The 18,498-nt window shown below is 41.8% G+C and overlaps 1 protein-coding gene across 1 annotated transcript; it reads left to right on the plus strand.

Annotated features, from left to right (window-relative positions):
• Positions 1–808: 808 nt before the first annotated feature.
• LOC144493993 (retinitis pigmentosa 1-like 1 protein) lies at positions 809–18,271 on the plus strand. Its single transcript, XM_078213568.1, has 3 exons — positions 809–1,618; positions 8,266–8,443; positions 12,399–18,271. The coding sequence occupies exons 1-3, from the start codon at positions 1,004–1,006 to the stop codon at positions 18,269–18,271; spliced, it is 6,666 nt and encodes a 2,221-aa protein (XP_078069694.1). The 5' UTR covers positions 809–1,003.
• Positions 18,272–18,498: the final 227 nt, after the last annotated feature.

Consider the following 18,498-nt stretch of genomic DNA (forward strand, 5'->3'; position numbering starts at 1 on the left):
GTGAGTGGGCTCCCACTGTTGCCGGCACAACCAGAGGGATGACAACTCTGGAGCCTTGCAGCCCCACCAGGAGAGGTAGGCACTACTGAGGTAAGTTGGAGAGCTCAGGGGAGACTAAACATGGAGACACCTGTGGTAGATGTGGATCCAAATCAAAGAGCTAGCCCCACGGAGCAGAAGGAAAACATTTCTCGAGGAATGGTTTAGAAAGGGTTTGGTTCCTTTCATGCTTACGACCCTGTCATTGGGGTCGTTGGATCCACTGCCCATTGGATTGCAGTGGGGGCTGCTATTGGCTGGAAAATGCCAGTGTGACCTTATGGTTTAAGTTTATTTATTATTGTCACAAGTAGGCTTACATTAACATTGCAATGAAGTTACTGTGAAAATCCCCTAGTCGCCACACTCCGGCGCCTGTTCGGGTACACTGAGGGAGAATTTAGCATGGCCAATGCATCTAACCAACACATCTTTCAGATTGTGGAAGGAAATTGGAGTATCCAGAAGAAACCCACACAGACACGGGGAGAATGTGCCGACTCTGCACAGAGAGTGACCCAAACCGGAAATCGAACCCGGGTCCGTGATGCTGTGAGGCAGCAGTGCTAACCACTGGTTGTCCAATTTGGGGCCTTAATCATCTTAATTGGCTGCCTGCCAGTGATCCTAATCCTACCCGCCTCTGGAAGAGTTCTCAGGCAGTGGAAATCCTTTGGGGAGCTGTCCAGATGCGATTCCTCCCATTTTCTGGTCCCTCCGCCTCCAAGCCTGACACCATGGTGTTGGGACAATTCAGCCCACAAATATCACGGTTCTTGTCTGAACAATTGCCACTTGGGTAAATGGCTGAATGACGGCTGGTCCTGATATGAATCGGCATTGTTAAGGAGAAGGGGAGAAAAACTGGGGCTGTAAAGCTGGGATGTACGGAAAGTGAATTCCTCTGAATTTAGATATAAGAGAAGTGACACTTTCTGTTTTCAGATTTGCCGAACAGATCAAGATGAACAAAGCTTCTCTGAAGTACTCTTCTGCTCTTTATCCATTCAACTTCGAGCAGCCTCTGTCTTTGGCAACCAAGACCACCAACCTCGCTGAGGTAACTCCAGCTAAGAAAATAACCTTCTACAAGAGTGGAGAACCTCAGCTCACCGGGGTGAAAATGACCGTAAACAAACGGGCCTTCAAGACCTTTGATGCCCTCTTGGATGACCTCACCCAGAAGATTTCACTTCCATTTGCCGTGCGGACTGTAACAACTCCTCATGGAGTTCACAGCATCAACAGTTTGGAGCAGCTGGAAGATGGAGGCTCGTATATCTGTTCCCATAAAAAGCATGTTAAGCCAATCCCAGCTGGGAAAGTTACATGGCAGGGCAATAAACCAATGAGTGCCCGTCGACATACCACACAGAGAGCAAAGCAGGAAGACAGTCACGTACACCGTGCTCAGATGGCACATAAAAATATAATGCTCATTAAAAATGGGAACGTTGGCATTCATTACTCAATTGTTCTCCACAAGAGGAAGACACAAAGTTTCGGAGGTTTTCTCGATGAAATCTCTGAGCTCATGCAGTTCCGTGTGAGAAAACTTTATACGGTGGATGGAACAAACGTAAGTACTGACTTAGTTCTGGCCAATTTTACAATTGTAACCCTATGCACTTGGGAATAAACAGAAATTTTGGCAATAAGGTGAAAGCCGTCCTGTTGACAAAGGTGTCTGATACATTAAGTAGTCTCACAACACCAGGTTAAAGTCCAACAGGTTTATTTGGTAGCACGAGCTTTCAGAGTCTTGCTCCTTCATCAGGTGAGTGCAGGATTTGTTTCACAAACAGAGCATATATAGTCACAAACTCAATTACAAGATAATGGTTGGAATGCCAGTCTTAACAGGTAATCAAGCCTTTACAGGTGCAGACAATGTGAGTGGAGAGAGGGTTAAGCACAAGTTAAAGAGGTATACATTAGTCAGCAGTCATGACTTTGGGATCTGCATTCTTTCCAGCCTTGGATGCTGATCCTAGTTTTTCAAAGTAATACATCAGTCAGCTGGAAAAGAGCTAACTGAATGTTTCTTAGCCAAAGCATGTCTTGGTATTTTGATATTTGTACGGAACCCTGGATCAATTTTCAATGTGGATATAAGAATGCATGAAATAACGGCAGGAGTAGGCTACTGAGATCCTGGAACCTGTTTCATTCGCTAAGATCATTGCTGAAATTCTGCATCAACTTCATTTTCCTGCTCTCTCCCTATTATCCTTGATTCCCTTAGCGCTCTCTACAATAGAGAATACCAGTTTCACTGAGTGAAGAAAATTTTGCTCACCTCAATCCTAAATGATTGACTCCTTATCCTGAGATTATGCCTCCTAGTTCTAGAATCTTCAACCAGGGGAAAGGTCTCTCAGTATCTACCTTGCCAAGCACTCTTAAGGCTTAACTACATTTCAGTGAAATCACATCTCTCGTTCTTTCCAATTCCAGGGAATATAAGCCCACGCCATTCAACCTCTCCCCAAAGGGCAGCTCTGTCATCCCAAGAATCAATGTAGTCACATTTTGTTGTACCTCCTCTTTGGCAAGTATATCCTCCATGAGATAAAGGGACAAAAACTGTACATAGTTCTTCAGAGGTAGTCTCACCAAAGCCCCGAATAATTGCACTAAGGTTTCCTAGGCGAGAAATACCCTTCCATTGTGCCAATTCCAGAGGCACCACGGAGGCTTGCTGCAATTTCAATGGTGCGTCCTGTGTCACTTCCTACATGGCCCAGACTTGTTGCAGATTGAGAAGGGCATGTTCAGGTGCATCCATTGCATGCGCTAAAAGGTTCTGCATCTGTGCTACCTAACATCACGCAGTTGGCTGATGTGACACCTGGATTCCAAATTTGGATGATACACGTCCTGTGTATGTATTCATTCATCTCTCTTCCAATATCTGGCATGAGGCTGCAAGATGGGCCCTGAACCCATCCATATTCCTTAAAGAAACAGGCACTCAAAATGGAGGAAAGGTCATTTTTCACAACTCTTTCTATTGCAAAGTGTCTGGAAGTACTCTGGAATGTTCCAGGAGGTCTTTTGTGTTGGGTTACTGGAAGTGCTGCAGAGTGGTGCTGCATTTACAGGAGTAGTGTACCTGTCCACACAAAGCCTGCAACAGGTAGGGGACAACATTGGCAATGCCTTAGGGTTGATGGGGAGATGGAGGAGAGGCTGTGGAGAGGACAGGCTCTGTACAACATGTTCTGTAACCCTGGAGCTGGATTTCTCCATGCTAGTAGATGAAGATAAAATTCTGTCTGGCAGGTCAGCAAATTCACCCAGCATCTTGATATGCATGGCTATCAATGTTCTTCTGTATGCTGCCCTATCAAGATCCCCTCATCAGAATCCTCTGTACCAGAACTAATTGGCAATATCCCCTCTCCACCTTATCCTCACACCCACCCTGGGGTGCACTGGCAAATGATCAATCCACATTATTCCCCAACTGCTAGCTCATCCCCAATCATATAACCTGTCTACATTCCTTTTCAACTTTTTTCACCCTCATCACAGCTTACTTTCATACAAAGCTTGCATTATCAGCAGACTTGAATACATTTCCCCATATAAGTCATTGGTATAGATTATAACTAGCTGAGGCCTAAGCACTGTACCTTACAACATTCCACTTGTTGTGTCCTGCCATCCAGAAAATGACTTATTTATTCCCATTCTTTATTTTATGTCTATTAACTAATCCTCAATCCATGTTAATATCTTGTCCTCAATCCATGAGCACTAATCCGTGTGACACCTTTCAAATGCCTTCTGAAAATCCAAATGTACTACATTCACTAGTTTCTCCTTATCTACCCTCAAAAAAAACTCTAATAGACAATGAGAGATGCTCACTGGGGGAAGAAATCAATTGACCAAGGAAAGTTGGAAACATCTAATTTTTAAAAACAACCAACAAAGATTTGGACCGGGTGTAAAATGTCAATCTTCAATTTTTATAGAATCATGGAATCCTTAGAGTGCAGAAAGAGTTCATTTGGCCCATTGAGTCTGCACTGACTTTCTGACAGAGCATTCCACCAAGGCCCTATCCTCATAGCCCCACTAATCCCCCTAACCTACACATCTCAGGACACTAAGGGACAATTTGCCGTGGCCAATTCACTTATTGAGCACATCTTTGGACTGTGGAAGAAAACCAGAGCATCCAGAGGAAACTCATGCAAACATGTGGAGAACATACAAACTCTGCACAGGCAGTCACCCAAGGCTGGAATTGAACCAGGGTCCCTGGCTCTGTGAGGCAGCAGTGCTAACCACATGCCGCCAGACCTGAAACTCCAAGGTATGTTATGCAGTTAGCCTAGATCCCAACTTTTGCATTTGATTTTGGCAATAGGATGAGCATAAGGTGTTTCACTCCAGGTATGATTCAGGTGACCCACTAGGAAGCTTTTATCAAAAGAAACTTTATTTAAGAACACAGTTAGAATATTACAAAAGGAATTAGCATAACTTTTACCAATTAAAATACTTGAACATGACAACATATAATTCTCAATAGCTAGTAATATCTATTGTTTCAATTTAAAGCAATATCCTCATAAACATACGTCCTTCTTCAGAATTAGTTCGCACAAAAAATAAGTATGTTCACATGGTGCTAGATTTCCAACCTTTTAACACTTCTGGACAGAAATCCAGGTAGCAGTTTCCAGAGAAGGATATGTCCTCAAACAACAACTCTCAGAGAAAGAAACACTCTCATATAGCAGAATCTCAGAGAGAGAGACTTATCTCCTGGCAGATTCCAGTCTCCAATTTGAGAAGGAGAAGAGGGAGGCACTGCTCTTTCTCAATTCCAAGCAGCATCATAATTCTGATTGAGCTGTTATGATTTTCCTTCAGATGAGTATGTTTCTCACAAAGTATATTTTTTCATGAAGTCCCTGAGGTACAGTGAAGTTGTGGGGATGCAACAAATGTTGTAGAAGTTTCCTAAAATGTTTGCATAACAGTTCTATGAAATGAATCAGATTCCCTGATTCTGGAATTCCAGATGCATTGGAAATATGTACAGCTCTCATTATCTAGTAGCTAGGCTTTTTAAATTATTTTTTTCATGGGATGTGGGCATTTGCTGCCCATTCCTATTTACCCTAGAACTGAGCAGCTTGCTAGGCCATTTGAAAAGGCAGTTCAGAGTGAGTCACAGGAAGGCCAGATCAGGTAAGGACGGCAGATTTCTTTTCCAAAAAAAAACATTAACCAGATGGGCTTTTATAAACTCATGATCATCACAGATAACTTTATATTCCAAATGTATTAACTGAATTTCAATTCTACTAGCTCCTGCGGTGGCATTTGAACCCATGTCCTTAGTCTGGGCCTTTGGATTATTTGTCCAGTGACATTACCACTATGCCTCCACCTCCCCAAGCTAGATAAATCAAATCTTCAGTCCTGTCCTCCATAAAATCTTTAACTGAATGTAAAAAATCATATTTAACTTATGCAGAATTAGAGGTAGTGTTAAATTAATAAGTAGAACTCATTAAATGCAGGTTATAGGATGTCAGGTGGATTTTTTAGTGTGCTTAGCTGTATATTAGCCTTGTATACTTTTCTGTTTCAAATATTTTTCCAGCTTTTGCTTAAAATAGCAATTAGCTTTACTCAGGTATTCCCTGCCTCAAAGCATTCCATGCTCCAACTTTGTGCAAAATAAAGCCTTCCAATCACCCACCTCACTCTCAAGTGACAGTTTTAAATTGATGACCCCTTATCACTGACTCCCCAATCAGAGGAAATAATCTTAACACCTTCACCCTATCAAAAGGGAGCAGAGCATAATTTCAAAATTGGCAAATGACACAAAACTTGGCAACATTGTGAAATGTGAAGAATACAGTGATAGATGGCAAGAGAAGATAGACAGGTTGGTGGACTGAGTGGGCACATGACAGATGGAATTTAACATAAAGAAGTGTGAACATTTGAGGAGGCAGAATGAGGAAAGGCAATACAGAATAAAGAATATAATTTTAACAATGGCGCAGGAGCAGAGAGATCCAGGCACGAATTGGTGAAGATGGCAGGGCAGGTTGAGACAGTGGTTAATAAACTATATAGGTCCAGGGATCCTGGCATTTATAAATAGAGACTGTGAATACAAAAGCAAGATGGTTATGGTAAACCTTTAAGAAGCACTGGTTTGACCTCAGCTAGGATATTGTGTCCATTCTGGGCAGCACACTTTAGGGTTAGAGAGGGTGCTGAAAAAAATTACAAGAATGGTTTCAGAGATGAGGGGCTTCAGTTATGAAAGTGGATTGAGGAAGCTGAAGTTGTTTTCTTTAGAGAAGAGAAGGTTAAGAGATTTGATTGTGGTATTTAAAATCACGAGGGGTCAAGAAATTGGTGGAAGGGTCGAGAACCAGAGGACATTGATTTAAGGTGAACAGCAAAAGAACCAATTGCAGTAGAAGGAAAATCTTTACTACGCAGTGAGTGCTTAGGATCTGAACACACTGACAAGAGAGTGTGGTGGAGGCAAGTTCAATTGTGAGTTTCAAAACAGTATTGAATAATAATCTGAAGGGACAAAAAGTTGCAAAACTAGCAAGAATGGTGGATGGTTGAGTGGAACTAGTTGAACTGGCCCTGCAGGGCTGAGGCTGGCACAATGCCCCAAATGACCTCCTTCGGTGCTATAATGATTCTATAAAACCCTTCAAAATTTTAAAAATCTCTATAAAAATTCCTCATAACCACTTGTGCTGATTGGGCATGCTACCAATATCACACATTTCTTTTCAGGAATATAATTTTCCTTTCCATGGTGTCACCCTGCTGAATCAATTCCAAATGCTCCCTATATCTTTTGTGCCTTTCCCCAAGGTTGTTGGAATTATTGTCAACTTTTTCAGTTGTTCCAACTACTTTAACTTTAATTTGCGTTCAGTTTTCTGCTTCCATCATGTGCTTACCCAAGGGTCCAAATTTACACCTGTAGCTATATACATTGATAAATCTTGGCTAGTGTCATACAGTGGAGTTATACAGTCAGTGCATTGCATTATTTGATTGCTATTCATGTGTTTGCATTGAAAGTATTGAAGTTAAATTATACAATTGCCTTGCTATGTTCCATGGATAGCCTTGTCTTGATGTGAGAACTATTTTGAGTGATCTAGCATTTCTACATTTTTGATTTTATGTTATTACATTTATAGAATAATCATCAAGAAGTCATGTGTTGTACTCAAATCATAGTCTGAGCACAACATGATGCTGCGCAGTGCGTGAGTTCACATCCTCAATCCAGAGACTTCCCAATGTCAGCTACACCAAATGACGAGGCAATCTGTTTTATGGGAAAGGCCAAGAAAATTAGGAATCACCCTGAAATTCAGCGGGGGCGGGGGGGGGGGGGGGGGGGGGGGGGTGAGGGGGGCAGGAAGACAGAACTGTGATGCTATTCTGCTGAGAGCCCAATAATCCCAATAAATCCAATAGGATTAATCCTCCCCCACACCCCGCCCCAATTCTAACTCTCTCCACCTCACCACTGGAAGTGTTGCTGGAAATCTCACCCTAAAGAGACAAGTGCTCCTTTGACCATTATGTTCATGGGTAATGTCTCACAGGCCCAGCAGAAGGAAGGTCCCACAGCTATCAGAAAACAATTATTTCCAGAGAGACCAATCACATCTCAAAGTATTTCCCTGTAAATAAATAATTGAATCCCTATTCTTCAGTGTTTGGAATCTTCTTCACGGAGTAATAGATTTTCACAGTGATTTCCACCACTTTAATGAGATGGGCATCTCTGTCTCATCCCCACCCCCTCACTCTGCACATTTAAATTGCTTCATCCCTGGGATTTTGGATTGGCTCACTGACAGAGTAAACTTGTGGCCAGAAATCCTGCACCACTGCACTTCCATTCCCCCTGGAAGATTCCATGGAATTTCAGGCCAATGCGTTGTCCATCAGGTTTCATTCTGCGTGCCTTGGTTTCTAGCCAACAGCCCTTGTGGCAGTTGTCTGTAACAGGCTGCTTATATCAGGGGTTCTGTGGCTGGCAATGGGGTTGGATGAGGGGGTTGGGTAGAGGAGGATGGGATGAAAGAAAGATGGCACTTCATTAATTGGAAGGTGATGTATTGCTAAAGAGGATATAAACGACCAAAATGTCAATCTATTTCCTAATCTGAAAAAGATAACGCTTGTGTTTTACAGATAGACACCCTGCAGGCTCTTTTTCATTGCCCTAGTGTTCTGGTGTGTGTTGGCCATGAACCATTCAAACCAATTGTCAATGAGAAATTCAGGAGGAGACACTCTGAAAGGATGCCTGGCCTGTCAAGGCGATCTCGTGCCAACATTAATAACGAATCCAATGATATGAAGAGAAATGGTTAGTGATGTACTTTCATTTCCTCTTTTAAAAATGTAAAAAATGCATTGCGACTGTGAACAAAACCTGTCAATGAAAGTGGAATGATCTAGTCCACATGGCTTTAATTTGGAAATGGCTAGATCATTAGCCCCAGTTGTCAATGTCCAACAAAGTGAGTGATGCACTTGGCCTTTGGCTGATCAAACTGAGTTTTGAAATTCCTTTCATTTCAATAACCTCCTTACATGTGGAAAATGTGCACCTAGTTTGGAAGCTGGATAACTGCATGTTGCAAGTTTGGGTGAGTTGGATTCTTAAAGGATCAAAAACAGAAAATGCTGAAAAATCTCAGCAGGTCTGACAGCATCTGTGGGGAGATAATACAACCAATGTTTCGAATCTAGACGAACCTTCGTCAGCTTTTTGGCTATTCAAATGTTCAAACATGAATATTAATACACTTGTCAAATATTCCTCTACTTTTTTAAACAACACATTACCTGTTTATTTCAAATCCCCTAATCAAAATTCCAGGCAACGAAACTTCCTAAACAGTGTGTGCACGTGCTTTGAAAGTACTCAGATGGGCCAATCTAATGTTGATTTGGCTCTGCCAATCTGGATCACAGATGTCCAGTTAATACCGTCTCATATTCAAGTGGCAGATCATGCAATGGAGCTTCTTCACCAGGCGTGTGGTGCAACTCTTGCCTCATGGAATTGTAATGGCTGTCCAGTCTTTGGGTATCTGAAAGCTTAAGTGCAGAAGTGGGGAGTTGAAGAAAAGGAAGTGCATTGGAGGTCCTTGGTCACATTATCTGCAGCTTGCATTTCACGCCAGATAGTAGGAAGAGAATGAAGGAGGTTATTGAGAAAGAGCATTTGATAGTTACATATCGTCATCCTGAATGTTTCAGGTGATAACGGATACAACAGGCTCTGTGTAGGTTGTACTCATGATGTGGAACACCATCCTCTCTGGGGGCTCAGATGGAAGCCTTTCCCCTCTGGTTCTGCTCTGCTCCCTCCTGCTGTGGGCCACTTTGTCCTGTAAGGGAACGGGAGAAATGTCAGTGATTGGATTGCAATGTGTTTGAATGATATACCTGCCATGACTGTATCACTGGAGGTATGTGGAAGCAGTTAGAAGTGGGTAAAATGCTGATAGTATTGGAAGTTGTATGAAGTTGGTGTAGGCTATCTGAATTATTTTGATTTAGATTTATTATTGTCACATGTATTAGTACATAGTGAAAAGTATTGTTTCTTGCGTGCTATACAGACAAAGCATACCATACACAGAGAAGGAAAGGAGAGAGTGCAGAATGTAATGTTACAGTCATAACTAGGGTGTAGAGAAAGATCAACTTAATGCGAGGTACGTCCATTCAAAAGTCTGATGGCAGCAGAGAAAAAGCTATTCTTGAATCGATTAGTACGTGACCTCAGAAGGTGGAAGAGTGTATGCCCGGGATGTGTGGGATCCTTAATTATGCTGGCTGCTTTTCTGAGGCAGCGGGAAGTATACACAGAGTCAACGGATGGGAGCCACCAGTTCACCATCTCATTCCTGTACTCCGTCACTTCATTGTTTGAAATCCAACCCACTATGGTGGTGTCATCAGCAAACTTGAAACTCGAGTTGGAGAGGAATTTGGCCATACAGTCAGAGGTGTATAAGGAGTATAGTAAGGGGCTCTGGACACAGCCTTGTGGGGCACTGGTTTTGAGGATGATTGAGGAGGTGGTGTTATTGCCTATCCTTACTGATTATAGTCTGTGGGTTAGGAAGTTCAGGATCCAGTTGCATAGTGAGGAGCTGAGCACTTGGCCACAGAGTTTGAAGATGAGTTTTGTAGGAATAATGGTGTTGAAGGCTGAGCTGTAGTCAATGAATAGGAGTCTGACATAGGTGTCTTTGTTATCTAGGTGTTCCAGGGTTGAGTGTAGGGCCAGGGAGATAGCATCTGCTGTGGACCTGTTGCGGCGGTAGCCGAACTGTAGTGAATCCAGGCAATTTGGGAGGCCGGAATTGATTCATGCCAAGACTAACCTTTTGAAGCACTTCATAATGATGGATGTCAGAGCCACTGGATAAAAGTCATTAAGGCACGCTGCCTGGCTTTTCTTTGGTACCGCAATGATGGTAGTCTTCTTGAAGCAGATAGAAAATTCAGATTGCTGTAAAGAGAGGTTGAAAATGTGTGCGAATGCCCCCGCAGCTGGTCTGCACAGGATCTGAGTGCTCGTCCGGGTACCCCATCCAGGCCAGTTGCTTTCCGTGGGTTGACCTTCGAGAAGGTTCCTCTGACGTCGGCAATGGTGACGTTATGTTAGACCTGAGTCCTGACTGCTAGAGACTTTCGGATGGTGCATGATGGTGGTACGGTACATTGCGCAGTCTGTAAGGTTGGTTTGTAAGAAATGGTATTTGATGATGCATTCACTGCCATTGACCACTCTTGTGAGGTAATTGAACGTTACAGCTCTTGTATCCTGGTTCTGGGGGCCAGACTCCTGGCACTGACCTCCATAGCTATCTCCTCCACTCTGAGGGGGCCTACTGGCCTCAACTTTTGTCATGTTTTCTTTTGATCTATGTTCTGAGATATCCTGAGACACCCTTGTGGTTACCAAACTACTTTAGCAGCATCCACCTCTTCCGGTGTGGCTACTGTGGCTCCAGAGTTGCCAGCCATCTGAGTGGGCATCAAGAACCTACCCACACTCTAGACAGTGAATGTGGAGATGGCAAATCAGGAGGTTGCCTCAGGAAAGATTACACAAGGGGCAATAGTTGATTTCTGTTTGCATCATAGGATATATTGTTGGATAAATATCTGAATGAAAAGATTTTTGTCGGTTCTTTGTTGTTGGATGGTGGGCAAAGAGATGTTGTTGCAGGGTGTTTCAGGAGGATGTAACAGTGGGAACCGGACGAATCCAAGATTGTCAACGGACATAGTTTTATTAAAATAGGGTCTGAGAAAATGCTCCATGATGGCCTGTCCAGAGCAAGAGGAATGCAACATCACCTCGAATATTCAAGATGATGGCATGTTACTATTTGATGCCGTTTCTCAAACTTTTCCCCATCCTTGTCCAGTTATCTGACATGGACTGTAAGCATAGATGATCCAGAGTAAGAATGTCTAGGATGCAGCCTCCCTGCCTCCTCTTCTTCTTCTTCCATCAGGGTGGCCTCTGGACTCCTAAAGAAAATAATTGTGCCCTCATGTTGGTGATATTATGGATGATGCTACAGATCACCACTTACTTTGAAACCCACTCAGTGATGTATTGAAGAGCTTCCCTCCCCCCCGCCCCATCCACCCACCTTTGCCCTGACTTGTTAAGGCAGCAGAAACAGCCTGCCTCCAAGCTGTTTCTTGTGGTTCTCATCATAATCCTGCTGCTCTCACATGGTTGGGTGGTGGGGGGTTAACCATGGTTACCATCCACAAGTGCAGAAGGTAGCCTTCGTTTCTGATGAGCCAGCTTCTAGTTGTCCATGGAAGCCAGAAGATGGTGGGTAAGGCTGACTGGCACAAATCAATGCATCATGGCTGCTGCAGGGATAGCAAGCATTCACTGAAATCCCACTGTTGGTGGACATTGATAGACTGGTAGCCTTTGTGGCTCCTGTACCTTTCCCTGCTCCTCCAAAAAAAGGCCTCAGGGCTTCTGTCACACTTGTAACAGCAGTGCCACAGAAACCAATTTTATGCCCCATATTTGCAACTTTGTCCTTGCTTTACTTTACAGAACAATTCAAATTATTATATCACTTAAGGATTAAACATTATGCAAGCTAATTATGATATGATTGTTTCCGAATTTAATATATATTTTCTCTCTTTTGTCTTTTTCTCTCCCTTTACCACATCAAATTTTGCTCGGCAAACACATTCCTTTGATGGTACTTCTGGGCTTCTTGGATTCTCCTGGTAAAATACCATTCTGTATTTTATAGCTAAATTTGGATTAGAGGCCAAGAAAAGTGTAATACATCCCAGATCACCTTCTAGATCATCCAGATTTTCATTCTCACCAGATAAATCCTACACTAAGGGTTCAAACATGTCCTCGAGCAACAGTGGTTATGCTTCATTTGCAGACTCTCTCCCCCACAAAAAAGATGGAGAGTTCATCGATTCAATGATAGATGATGACATTGAGAAAAAAGTGCACGTGAACAAGGATGGGAGCCTATCATTGGAAATGAAGGTTCGCTTTCGTTTACTCAACCGTGAGACACTTCAGTGGTCGACTCAAATCAAGAAGTCTAATGTTACACTGAAAACCAGTAATGAACATTTATGTTCAGTAGAAGACTGTGCCACAGAGCAAGTTGATCAAAGAAATGCTGACAATGGTTTTGATGATACATGCGATACTGATGGCTTTTATGTTTCAAAGCTCAATGGTGCGGAACCTGAAGAAAACCACTGTGAGAACTGCAACCATGGGCAAGGGTACGACATTTGGAAAAATCCAATGTATGCTGGTCAGGTTATAAAATCAAATTCTAGAAAGGGCACCCAGACTCATTCCCCTTTCCCAGGTCCGCCACCTTACCAGAAAGCTGCATTTCAAAGAAAATATGCTGAAAGCATCCAGACAACATCGAGCGAGGAATATTCCCGACATTTTGTACGTCAGGTGGAAAATCACTCAGAAACTGTGGAAGATGGAGACGGAGGGGTAGAATATTGCTCTGTCAGTCATTGCAGTAGCCAGAGTGGTAGCTTCACATCTGCTTCTAAAACTGGGGGGTATCGCAAAAGTAGAGCATCCTTTTCCAGGAGCCATAGCACCATTAGCCGCCATATCTCATCACGTTCTTCAACAAACATTAGTCACCAAAATTCACATGATGACCTCCCCTCTGGTGTTACACCAATCAATTCAACAGCTTCCTCAAAGAGGAAGGTTGCAGCCAAAACAATAGATATAGGGGAAAATGTCAGGACAGCAACATCAGACACCAACTCAGAAGAGGCTTCGGTTGATTTAAAAGAAATTGATAGCACAGTTGGATTTGATAAGCTGGTAAGTAATATCTCTGAACCATTTAATCACTTGGAATGCAATAAACAAATCAAAGATGAGGGGAATTCAGAAGGAAGAGCTCAAAATGTATCTTCAAGCTGTTCAAAACATTCAATTGATGGTAGTAAAGAATCAATTGCATTGAACCATTTACGTTCAAGTGCTGCATCAAGTTGCTCCAATCAATTCAATGGGAAAACAAATGCCATGAGGGATGCTGAAGAAGATAAAGCATATTCAATTGTATCCGGTGGCTCCCTGCACAATGATAAAAATTCAAACAGAGAAATATATGAAGACAATAGGCCAAGCAGCAATGTTTCATTATCTTCAGGAAAATCCAAAACTGGCAGTCACATTCAACAAGATTTGGACATATCAGGAAGACAATCTTTTCCTGAAGTCCAGGGTATCAATGGTGAACTACATTTACCAAATAATGACACTAATGGAAGACCAGGAAGCAAGGCAATGTCTTCATCTTCCAAAAAGAGCAATAAATACACAAAGAATATGGATGCAGATGAAGGCCGCGCCCGTTCTGCTCGCTCTTATTTGTCCACGTGCTCAGCAGCACAGAAGATGCCGCCATCACTCACTGCAGGTAAAGATGGCGACGATTCATGTTCAGAAAACCTCAGTGAAAAGGACAGAGTGAAAGCACCTCCTTCCATTCGTTCCGAACAATCGTCACTGAGCGACCATACAGAACTTATTGTGACAAACTCTGTTCACAAAAGTAGGAGATCCTCAGAATCTGAATCATTACATTGCAGCAGTTCCCAGAGTACAAGCAGAAGTAAAATCGTCAAGTCAGAAGATGAATGCAGGCTCTCCACGTCTGCCTCTGGTATTTCGAACCCAAATATAGACGTTGGTGAAGAAGGAAAGATAAGCAATGAGGATAACACATCAGCTATATGTACATCAGATTTGTCAGAAGTTTTACAAACAGAAGACAACATAAAAATGGAGCATGAGAGAGGTGAAACAGCTGGTAGCATCTGCTCAATCGTTTCCAAAACATCTGGAGACAAAGCTGCAGCTGAAAATCAAAAACAAGAACAAATAGATGAGTTAGATCAAACCAATATTTCAAAATTATCAAACCTAGCGGAGATAGAACTTTCATCATGTAAGATAGATGAAAATACAGTAACTCAAGCAGACTCTGTTACTGAAGAAGCTTCTGTTGAGAGCAGGGTGCAGTCGCTTGCACAAAGGGGAATGGCTGGTGGTAAAAGTACTGGGCAGCTATTAATGGATCCTGGTCTCCAGGTTAAAAGCAGCACAAGTACTGATAAAGTAACAGGTGGCAAACTTCCTGCCTCGAGACCAACTACATCAACATGCAACCTAAGTGAGAAGAGTTCCATTGGGAAAACTCACAAAGAAAAAGGCAATAAAAGTGACAGCGGCAAAAGCAGTGAAAAAGTGAAGAGCAAAGGAAAATGTAAGACTACTGATAATGATAAAAAGAATAAAAAAAAAAAATCTACACATGCAGTTGACTATGGGAAGAATGATCTGATACCCGGTGTACTGCCAAATGCATCATTTGAAGATATTGTTCATGAATGGCTGAAAAAGATTCCATCTGAAAACATGCTCGTGAAATATGACAACACAGAAGAATTCCAAGATAAGCATGAAGAGCCTGCAACAGATGTGACCCCAGCAGGGGAGAAAAGTGAAACAGAAGCTGTTACAACATTAGGAGACAAACTATATGGAGTTGAATCTACTATAAGCAATCAAGGATCAAAGGAGCAAAATGACTTGAAGACTGTAAAGTTGGAGAATAGTGGAAGCCCAATAGCAGAAGATGAGACTTCTGGCCAAGAGATTGTCCAAGAGGTGGAGACTTTACAGTCAAAACCAATTAGTTCTTGCTCTTCTGTGTTGGCTATGACCAATCAGCTGCATAAGAAAGTTTTGCCGAACAACGTGCATTCTTCTGTCGAGGCTATAAAAGTTCTTCTTTCTTCTAGACAGAGGGTAAAATTGGAGAGATCAAACAGTCTGCCAAGTTTAAATCCTACACTTGAAACAAAACTAAGCAATTCAGCTAAGGCCCTGTTGACATGCCTCGCCAGTATGCAATTCTTTAGCAAAGAATCCTTGGATTCCGAAAACAAGTTGATTAATGTGAATAATTCTGCACAAAAAGAGCTCCTAAGTATCCTAAAGTCACTCTGGTTTACTGATATTGTGAAAGAAGTTGAGGAAGAGGTTTCGCAAACCTCTGGAAAACGTTCCAAAACATTTAAGGGCCACAATTCAGCAGATGATAATGTCACTCCACTGTCTTCCTCTGGAGTTGACATCAATAGTGGATCAGGGGGTTCAGGAGATGGGAGTATGGGTGGAGTAACTGATATCTCTCTAGCAACAGAGAAAAAAAATGGTAACTTGTATTTAAAAACCTCTACTAACAAGAAGGATGATGCATCAAAACAAACTCAACCTTCTTTCATAAAGAACTCATTTGATGATAATTCTGAGATACGTATTGAACAGAATAAGAAAAAAGAAGAATGCTCAATATCATCTGCAGATTCAGCAATGACCGATGCCCCTTGTAGGAAACCAAAGCTAACAAACTTTAATGCAAAGAACAAGTCAGAGGATAATGATAACACTGAAAAAAGATCCTTTTCGAGAGACTCAAAATCATCACAATCAGATGTTGCACCATCCAGTCCAGTCACTCCAGACATAGCTTGTCGCGTTCAGTGGAGCTGTGGTGAAAAGAGTGAGGATCTGGATGACAATATAGACAGCAGTACTGGGAAAAGCCCACAGGACACAAACCAAAACATAAAGGAACCATCCATTTCAGAGGTGGAGGGAATGAAACCATCAGCTGGAGCCAGCTGTGACTTGGAAGAAATAGTTAATCAGTCTAAGACACAAGACCATGTTGAATCAGTGGACGTAGATTATTCCGAGGAAGAGAAAATTGTGCATAACAAGATAACAGAAAAATGCGATAATACTGAGATAATAAAAACACCACAGCAAATAACATCAGGTCACCACTGTGCAGCACAAGCCGTCATAGCAGACCCAGAACCTAACCCAACAAGAGGGAAATCATTTAATCCTGATCCAACTTGGTTAATGAAACTGCTGAAAAAAATGGAAAAGCAGTTTATTACAGATCATGTAGATGCAATTAATGAATTTAAAATTAGATGGAACTTAGAATCTGATGATAGATTAGATCAGATGATTGAAGATTTAAGAGAAGATGTTAGTAGGAGAATCCAAGGAAGAATAGAAAGAGAACTAAAAAAAGTTCAATGTAGAGCAGGAAGAAAACATCCATCACCTCCACAGGGATCACGTGGAAGTGAATCATCTGAGCAAACAGAACAAAGACGGAAGCGACTAAAAGCTATGTATAAGATGCAAACATTTTCCCCACATTATGATGGAGTAGATCAAGAAGACAACACAAAAAACGTTTCATCTCTGATAAGTGATGAGGAGTTGATTTTCAGTGAAAGGTTGGGTGAAGATTTTGATTCACGTGAACAATTTAATCCTGACAAATTCTGTCCTTGTGATTCCTGCACAGAAAAAAGCAAATCTCCAATATTTGCAAAAAAATCAATGCAGACAAATATCCCCATTGTTAAAGCCTTTGACCTGAGGGAGATCCTTATGATCAAAATGAATAGACCTAAAGAGTCCATAAAGAAACATGCCACTGACGCAAATGGAGCTGAGGAATTATTGGATAAAAAAATTAATAAGCATGATAGTGGTGAGAACGAATCCACAGAACTTGCTGAAAATAAAATCAAACATGCGATTCAATATGATGAACCCATGAATTTGTATCAAGAAAATGTTGGTGTGAATAATGAATGTCAAAGTCACAAATTAGATAAAATGGTAGATCAGGGTGAGGAAAGCGTGCCAACTGGTAATGACACAGTGGGCCTGAATTTGGAGGATATTGATAAGGAACATGTGGATAAATGCAAAGGCAATCTAGAAGATAAAAGTGCAGAAGATGGAGAATTAGCAAGCGTAACATCCAAAGATGCTCTGGAACATAATGAAGATGAAGAGGGTGATGTTTATAAAGATGAAAATGAACACAAAAATGACAAAGAAGAAAATGACCACACTGAACACAATAATGAAGTGGCTAGCACTGGAGCTGACGAATACAAGGAGCAGGATAAAGAAAATAATACGTTGTGCAATGATGCAGACCCTGAGATGGGAAACAATAAATTGGAAGAGCCGCTTTCTGGCGATAGTCTACAAGGATATGAGATGTCCGGAAACAATGCAAGAGACACCATGGAGAATAACAGTAGTGAGCTACATGAGGCTAAAAATTTGAATAATAATGTTTCAGAACTTTCTGATGATCTTGTAACATCTAATATTGTTAAAAGCCAAAATGAGGAGGTGGTAGAAATCATGAATGCAAGGTTATCTCCAGAACAGAGTGATTCCTTAGATGTTAGTAGTTGCCCACAGCACTCTGATGAAGGATCACCAGAGGATGTTGCAAAGGAGAACACTGAAGGTGATAATCAGATTTACATTAAAGAAGCTTCAAATAGCAGCTCAAACAGTCCAGGAAACAAATCTTCTCAAATGTACCCGGAAAGCTCATCAGACGAAGATACAAAAAGTGGCTGCACTAGCCCGGAAGCACCTGAAATCGAGAAAGATGCAGGGAACAATTCAGATCAGGAGGCTTCAATGAAAACCAGATCAAAGAAACCTGGTAACGCAGAGTTCGATGAGGATGATTTGGATTTTTAAGTATTCAAAAATGTAACTTTTATAGTGATTCTAATCCGAATGGTTATGTTGATTTAAATCATCTTAACTTAGCAATTTAAAAAATGTTTTCAACAGAGAGTAGAAAATCAGTTTGTACTACAAGAGAACTCCAGTAATGGGTACTTGAAACCTTGCATACTGTCATTTAAAACAGTGGATGAAGAGACTTAAGCACAATGTATGTGCGAATGGCAGGTCCTGTTCAT

The sequence above is a fragment of the Mustelus asterias genome, chromosome 5, assembly GCF_964213995.1.
Source record: "Mustelus asterias chromosome 5, sMusAst1.hap1.1, whole genome shotgun sequence".
Lineage (NCBI taxonomy): Eukaryota > Metazoa > Chordata > Chondrichthyes > Carcharhiniformes > Triakidae > Mustelus > Mustelus asterias.

Excerpts from the sequence above, each read along its gene's own strand:
- LOC144493993 (XM_078213568.1), top strand. The coding sequence starts at position 1,004 with ATGAACAAAGCTTCTCTGAAGTACTCTTCTGCTCTTTATCCATTCAAC. Across the intron at positions 1,619-8,265 it reads ATACGGTGGATGGAACAAAC|ATAGACACCCTGCAGGCTCT; the intron begins GTAAGTACTGAC and ends TGTGTTTTACAG. Across the intron at positions 8,444-12,398 it reads CAATGATATGAAGAGAAATG|CTAAATTTGGATTAGAGGCC; the intron begins GTTAGTGATGTA and ends TGTATTTTATAG.